The sequence below is a fragment of the Odontomachus brunneus genome, unplaced genomic scaffold, assembly GCF_010583005.1.
Source record: "Odontomachus brunneus isolate Ranch 3 - 2012 unplaced genomic scaffold, Obru_v1 Obru_scaffold_017, whole genome shotgun sequence".
Taxonomy (NCBI): domain Eukaryota; kingdom Metazoa; phylum Arthropoda; class Insecta; order Hymenoptera; family Formicidae; genus Odontomachus; species Odontomachus brunneus.
In genome coordinates, this window is record NW_022639467.1 from 3,026,594 (window position 1) to 3,034,095 (window position 7,502).

The 7,502-nt window shown below is 36.8% G+C and overlaps 2 protein-coding genes across 3 annotated transcripts in view; both read left to right on the plus strand.

The window, feature by feature from the left end:
* The first annotated feature begins 1,798 nt into the window (after nt 1-1,798).
* LOC116841711 (phosphoribosyl pyrophosphate synthase-associated protein 2) lies at nt 1,799-6,446 on the plus strand. 2 transcript variants are annotated; one of them, XM_032810009.1, is made up of 7 exons: nt 1,799-2,158; nt 2,942-3,084; nt 3,614-4,022; nt 4,345-4,623; nt 4,694-4,840; nt 5,414-5,575; nt 6,308-6,446. In XM_032810009.1, the coding sequence occupies exons 2-6, from the start codon at nt 3,008-3,010 to the stop codon at nt 5,570-5,572; spliced, it is 1,071 nt and encodes a 356-aa protein (XP_032665900.1). In that variant the 5' UTR covers nt 1,799-2,158; nt 2,942-3,007; the 3' UTR covers nt 5,573-5,575; nt 6,308-6,446. The 2 variants fall into 2 exon arrangements, with proteins under 2 accessions (XP_032665900.1, XP_032665899.1); XM_032810008.1 differs by lacking the exon at nt 6,308-6,446 and having other exon boundaries at nt 1,800-2,158; nt 5,414-6,033.
* The window catches only part of LOC116841712 (rho GDP-dissociation inhibitor 2), a 13,380-nt gene continuing 11,304 nt past the window's right edge, over nt 5,427-7,502 (plus strand). The window contains exons 1-3 of the mRNA XM_032810012.1: nt 5,427-5,575; nt 6,308-7,033; nt 7,205-7,444. Of these exons, the coding sequence (XP_032665903.1) occupies nt 6,331-7,033; nt 7,205-7,444 (943 nt within the window). The 5' untranslated portion in view covers nt 5,427-5,575; nt 6,308-6,330. The remainder of the gene's footprint in view (nt 5,576-6,307; nt 7,034-7,204; nt 7,445-7,502) is intronic.

The window sequence follows — 7,502 nt, forward strand, 5'->3', positions numbered from 1 at the left end:
TTAAGACATATGACGTCTTTAGAACGTCCCTTGGAAGTCTGCTTGCCTGAGATTACTTTAGGATAAATTATGAAAAGATAAAATATTCTATTCATATTAAAATTATAAATCTGCAGAAAATATATATTTCACATATAAAACAATACATAAAATACATGCAATAAATACATAAAATAAACTTACATTTTACTTACTGCATACAATTTATAATATATTACACTTTAACTTTCTGATGCATACGTATCTTAACTTTGCAAACTTCGTCGGTATGCTTTCACTGCCTATATGTCATCACGCTTCATGGCTTTCGTTGTTCATTTTTAATAGACGTAGGATTCTTATGTCAAATGCCAATTGTCGTATAACCATAAAAATTAAAGTCACTATAAGAAATTCTACTCACTTTGTACATAATATGCGAGCGTATTACATTATTTTCCACATTTAAACCACATCGCTTGATGCTTAAAAATTTTCATGGAAACTTACACAATTTAATGTAAAGAAGAACATATACGAGCAAATTGAAAGTTCACGTGAAATATTTCACGTTTTGAGAATTCATCTTTCACGGTTAACGTTCGTCTTGTTTATTAAATTTACTTATATAATATTATTATATTATATTATAACTATAAATTTAAGTTGTATAATGCTTATTAATGTGTTATATATTACATTGTGTATACTATAATTACATTTTAATTTTAATAATCTATATTACATAAATATTGCTTTCCACATTTTCATTGTTCACTTTTCATGTGAAAAGTGAAAAATGAAAATGAAGTTCACGTGAAAGATTCATGATCGCTACCCTGTTGTTTGATAAGTAGGTTCTACAGGGTGTATATCAGTTGGACACGGGGCAATTGGACACAGTCCAATCACAAGTCGGTTCCAAGGGACCCTACAAATGTCTCTAATCACACGGTGCTGTGATTGGCTGTGTCCAAATGCACCGTGTCCAAGTGCACCGCTCCCGGTTTTACATGGCACAGAACTGTTACGGACCGGAACAAAAACGGAAAACATTCTAACCTATTAATATCGAAAATTTTACAATTCTCGATGTTGATAGGTTAGAATGTTTTCCGTTTTTGTCCCGTTCCGTACTTAGAGCCGTGGCACACAGAAAAACTGATGGCTCCTGCATACAGGACGCGGTAATGCTTGCCGCGCGGCGAAAGTCCGCCAATCAATATGTTGTTTTTCCGTAAGAGCTAGAAAGTTATTACGGAAAGCAGCATATTGATTGGTTGTCGCGCGAACTTCCGCCACGTGCAAGCATTACCGCATCCTGTATGCAGAAGCCATGAGTTCCCACTGAGCGCGTTACGCGTCGCGTCGTCTGCCTGCGTCACGAGTTAACTAATCAAATCGTTCCATTGGAACAAGTGCGTCGTGCGTCGCGTTATCCGTTATTAATTAGAGGATTTGATTGGTTAACTCGTGACGCAGGCAGACGACACGACGCGTGACGCGCTTTGTGGAAACTCAGCCTAATACTCATTAACAAAACGTATTGATTGAATGCGTCGCCGTTGATATGTATTGTCGATATTAAAATTAACTAATAGAAAGTTACTATTTAATACGCGTATCAAGCGCATAATATAAACCAAGCCATTTGGTCTGTTCTTTTTAGCTGTACTGCTGAATTGGTGCAATAAGTTAGAGTGAGAAAACATATATTTGTCTCACTTTAACTTATCGCACAGTTCAGCAGTGCAGCTGAAAAGAACAGACCAATTATTTATGTCATTGATTGCACCAGTTTAATAGTTGAGCTAAAAAGAACAGACCTATATTCTGTTCTTTTCAGCTTCACCGCTGAACTAGCGCAATAAGTTAGAGTGAGAAAAGATATACTTGTCTCACTTTAACTTATTGCACCAGTTCAGCAGTGCAGCTGAAAAGAACAGACCATTATTGTCGTTCGTCATCAGGTGTGTGGAAATTTGTATTATCAACACCGGGCAGTGGAAGAAGCAGTTTGAGGATACCGAACGTCGTTTATCAAGTGAACTCGGTTGAAATCAAATTTGTCGATTATCGTTTTGTGAGTAGAGTAGATAAGTTAAAACAACGAGTGAGGAAGTCACTCAACAAATAGTTTAATCGACTTGACAAGCACGGTATAATCACTTCACGACAGGTACATGTACACATATTTTATACGATACATGCAACTGTATTCTGTACACGTTTACCAATAATTATCGGTTCGGTTTTTATTATTGTGTTGTAAAGTAGCTGCGCAAAACGACATATATTGAATTGATAGTTGTCAGTAAGCATGTAAATACAGAATACAGCCCATGGTTTGATTGATTGTTTATGACAAGATACCTCTTGCAATACAAGGGTGTTTCTCGGCTTTATATCATGTTTGGTGATATGTTGGATAATCGAGGGAAACTTACTACTTCACTATCTGATAAGCGCGCGCACATAAATATCTTTTATGAAAATCATTTGCTTCAAATTATTTGCATTTTTAAACTATGGAGTTAGTCCATTATTAAAGTTTCGCCAACTCTCTAAACTCTAAATTCATCCTAGAAAGAAGATCTTTGGTGTATAATGAGCGATAAAGATAGAATGATGCTTTCAGCAAGAAAACGTGTAAGATAAACTTATATTGCAATTCTAGACAAAATCGTAAAACTCGTAACTTGTTTTCGTAAGACTCGTAAGAATTTATGAATAGATCTGCAATTCTATGCGGACTGTATGTCATATGATAACTTGTAAATATCTACAATTTTTTTTGTTTTTTTCGTAAGCTATGAATTTACGATTTTACGATTTACTTGTATATTTGCTTAGAATTGCAGCATTAATCTACAACTTTTTGTACTTTTGTAATGCATAAACTCTTCACTGTAAAAAAAATTTAAATTTTGAAAGTGATGTCTCTCTCTCTCTCTCTCTTTAGGAAGGTTTTGCTTTTTTTTTTATGAAGGATATTAACATTCACACGAATTCAGAATAAACAAGACCAATGGATAAGCCAGTCTCATCTGACATAGTTATCATCGCAGGCAATTCTCACCCAGAACTTGCTAACCTCATCGCAAAGTAAGTTATGTCTCAAAATAATTAAGTAATTTTATTTTTATCAGCAATGGTGTTCACATTTTAATATATTCTCATGATTACTATATAAGACTTGTAATTATATGACAAATTTAGTTCTCCAAATTGTTTGTATGCTGTTATGTTTTTTGCACTGGAAATCATACAAATATACACACACACACACACACACACACATATATATATATATATGTTTTAGCACATAAATATACAAGTTGAATAAAATGAGTGACATAAATTTATACTTTCCTAAAGATATAAATCATATGTATAAGATTTTCAGTTGCAGTTATAAAATCAATAGCTGAATAGCAGAAACTCAATATAGTTTGAATCAAGGATTCTGTAGCGTTGCAATAGATATATAAGACAAGAATATAAATTTTAGGCAATTTGCTACTTGTAAATAATTATGATCAAGAGTTGACATTTACTGAATTGAAATCTGATAAAGAAAAATAATGCAGAAAATGTCTACACATTGAAATCTTCTTCTTTTCTATGGTCAAAGTCGTCTTGGTGTAAAACATGGTGGTTGTGCCGTCTATCACAAGTCAAATCGTGAGACAATGGTAGAAATAGGAGATTCCGTGCGTGGCAAAGACCTGTATATAATCCAAACTGGCACAAAGGATGTGAATAATAACATAATGGAACTTCTCATAATGGCCTATGCCTGTAAAACATCGTCAGCTAAAAACATCGTCGGAGTGATTCCATACTTACCTTACTCCAAGCAATGCAAGATGCGCAAACGCGGTTGCATAGTATCCAAGCTTTTAGCGAAGATGTTATGCAAAAGCGGTCTAACGCATATAATCACTATGGATCTACATCAGAAAGAAATTCAAGGATTCTTCGATGTTCCCGTAGACAATCTGAGAGCTAGCCCGTTTCTCTTGCAGTATATTCAAGAATCCGTACGTAGCAAAATTCTTCACTACAACAAAATTCGTCTACCGTATAATAGTTATAGTAAATCATAATTTATCAGCGGCGACAAATTAAAGTTCCTACTTAGAGAGAATATTTTATGTGATATCACAAATACTATCACTACTACGCTACAACTAGCACAAAAGTTGGAATTGTTACCTAATTCTTTGTGGATTCGACAATCCAAATGCAATATTTCTCTTTCGCTCGCTTTGATGTGACGAAATATCATGTGATTCCGTCATCAGTTTGCATTTTATATTTTGCCTCCTCTTTTACAAGAATAGTGTTTTCTTTTCCCGTCAGATTCCTGACTATCATAATTCTGTGATCGTTGCAAGAAACCCGGGTAGCGCAAAGAAAGCAACTAGCTATGCCGAGAGATTGCGTTTGGGAATTGCAGTGATTCATGGAGAACAGAGGGAGGCTGAATCGGACATGAACGACGGTCGCTACTCACCGCCCGCGTTAGCATTAGCTTCACGTACTATGGAAGTCGGTGTGGGTGTGCCAATGCATCCGGCCAAGGAGAAACCACCTATAAATGTCGTTGGGGATGTCGGAGGACGTATCGCTATTATGGTGGTGAGTAAAGTGAAATTTTAGCGTATTGCATCTTGTCGCGTTTCTGCACTTGACAAAGTGTGATTTCTAGGATGACATGATAGATGATGTACAATCGTATGTAGCGGCTGCCGAAGTACTTAAGGAGAGAGGAGCTTGTAAAATATATGTCTTGGCTACACACGGTTTGCTTAGCTCAGATGCTCCTAGACTTATCGAAGAGTCGCCGATCGACGAGGTATAATAACGCAATATAATAATAATATATATAATAACAACAATGTTGCTAAATCGCTTGTGTGTACGTGCGTTCCTGCGCGCGCGCGCGCGTGTGTGTGTGTATGGGTGGGAGTATGGGTGTTGAAAAGTCAACAAAAATATTCAATGGAATCTAGACGTTCCAATGGTTAAAAGTTTAACGACAAAACAGACGGACGGTAGAAACACGCTTTGATCTTCTCTTAACGAAATAGCAAATAATTTGGATCATTTAAAGACTTCTGAGTACCCTCAGTAAGTATTCGGTAGGTAAATTTCGTCAGAGTTTCGCGTTAGGATTCGTGGCGACTCTACTTAAAAGAGAATGTGTTTTGAAATGAAAAAACTACTTGTATTCTACTTATATTCACGTCCAAGGTTTTATTTTACTATTGTGTGTGATTGTAGTAAAATAAAATTATTTGTGTCTTTGATGTGTCCTGGGATTTACAAGCATAGTGCACCGTAGTACGTGCTGAGGGTTCCAGTAGATTCAATAAAAAAATATTCAAATGAGAAACTAAGAAAACATTGCTCGTCAAATTTTCTCTAGGTGGTTGTAACCAATACAGTTCCTCATGACGTGCAGAAAATGCAGTGCCCGAAAATCAAGACTGTCGATATCAGTATTCTCTTAGCGGAGGCAATCCGGCGTATACACAACAAAGAGTCGATGTCCTATCTATTTAAGAATGTAACGTTGGAGGATTAGGAGGTAGAAAATTGCATGAGAGATCATGGTTTAATCATAAATAAACAAAAGTTGAAAGTTAAACAGGATTCAATGCTGGGGACCATGTCCAAAGTACATATCCGTCTCTTGATTCTCTATACTATTTTTATATTTCCCTGACTGTGTTTTTGACACGTGACAAAAGAATGTACACACTAGTCCATTGCGTTTGTGAATGGTAATCAATGATGATAATTGGCCATACGTCCCTCTATCATTTTTTTTCTTACATATACGGATAGAGAAAAATCGCGCGTGAACACGTACGCAAAGTGTAGTCCCTGCATACAATAAGCATTGTAAAGTCTTAGAATTCACGTGTATTTTGCGCTTACCAGTCTATCTAGTGCTAGTTTTACCGATTCTATGATTTTAAGAGAAGCTTTCTTGTATTTTATTTAAATCATAAGATGTAATAAATATATATTTCAACATACATACAAGAGAACCTTCTTTATAGATAAAATTAAGCACATATTGCGAGAGAGAGAGAGAGACAGATTCATATGAGATTTTTAACGACGACAGTTGCAAAAGAATTTATCGATGTAACTAGCTGAATGTAAAGATAGTGTTGTCATGGAGACGCGTTGTGTTTGCCTCGGATGATGATTCTCTATTGTATTCTGTGTATGCTGCATTATATAGGACAATTTCGTATAAGGTTCACGCTTCAATTTTACACGTGTCTCTATGTCGTTCCGTCATCTTAAGTTTTAGAGTAAAACCGAAATAACATGGCATTGGATCTTGAATTGAGCAAAATTACCATTTCGTTGCAAGCAGACGAAAAGACTCGTCGCAAACAAGCGTTGGAAGAGATAATCGAGAATATATCTCGCGAAAAAACGTCGAGCAGAGTCGACGTTTTGGCTCGAATATGGGAGAGTGTGCATAGATATCTGGTGAGAATTTTGAATGACAAGGCGGAGATCTGTCGAGATCTGACTGTGGGAATTCTGAGGATATTTCTAGAAGCTCTGCCGCCTGACGACAAGCACATCATCTACATTATACCGATAATGTCCAGACGCTTAGGCGTACAGGAACAGATTGAGCCGTCGGAGGAAGTACGTTTAAAGTACGTGTCGTTTTTACGAGTCATAATACTCAAATACAAGGATTTGTTGGCGCCGTATATTCCAGATATAACAGCGATAGTGACGCACACTGTCACAGACAGTTATCCAAACGTGAAAAAGGAGAGTTGCAAGTGTATATCGGACTACGTCAAGACTTTACCGAGGCATCTGTATTCGCAGTCAGAACACTTGATCAAGCCTATCTTGAGCAATTTTACGCATCAGCATTACAGAGTACGGCTTGCTGCTGTTGAAACAATAGGTGATGTGATACGCTATGGAAATAGCAAATCAATGGAGGAAGTCGCGACCTCTCTGGCGCAGAGATTGTTTGATCAAAGTGGAATCGTTAGAAAAGGTTCGTATAACTATTATATATATATATACACACACACACACACACACATACATATATATATATAAAATAGTATATAGTGGTGTGTCGCTACTCTTCTTTCTCTCCTTTTTATCGTTATTTCGTCTTGATTTCTTTCGCGCGACTCTGTATAATCCAATGCAATTTATAAAGCTGTAGTCCAAGTGTCAGGCCATTGGTTGACAGAGCTGCCTGACAGATACAGCTGGTGGTACAAAATTCTTCCTCTGATTATGACTGGAATGCACGACGAGCTACCGGAAATTCGCGTGAAAGCAGCAGAGATGTGGGATGCTGCGGGAAAATTATACATGGAAGAAAATATGAACGACAGCAAGCTGAAGGACAAAATGGATTTTCTCACGGAAGATCCGGAACATTATCCTCCAGACAGTACGTTATTCATCATCATCATCATCGAGAGAGAGAGAGGGGGAAGGGAGGGAGGGAG

Bases quoted from the DNA above. Each gene is read 5' to 3' on its own strand.
- LOC116841711 (XM_032810009.1), top strand. From the start codon at position 3,008: ATGGATAAGCCAGTCTCATCTGACATAGTTATCATCGCAGGCAATTCT. The intron at 4,624-4,693 runs GTGAGTAAAGTG...TGTGATTTCTAG, and splicing joins GACGTATCGCTATTATGGTG to GATGACATGATAGATGATGT. The intron at 4,841-5,413 runs GTATAATAACGC...AATTTTCTCTAG, and splicing joins AAGAGTCGCCGATCGACGAG to GTGGTTGTAACCAATACAGT.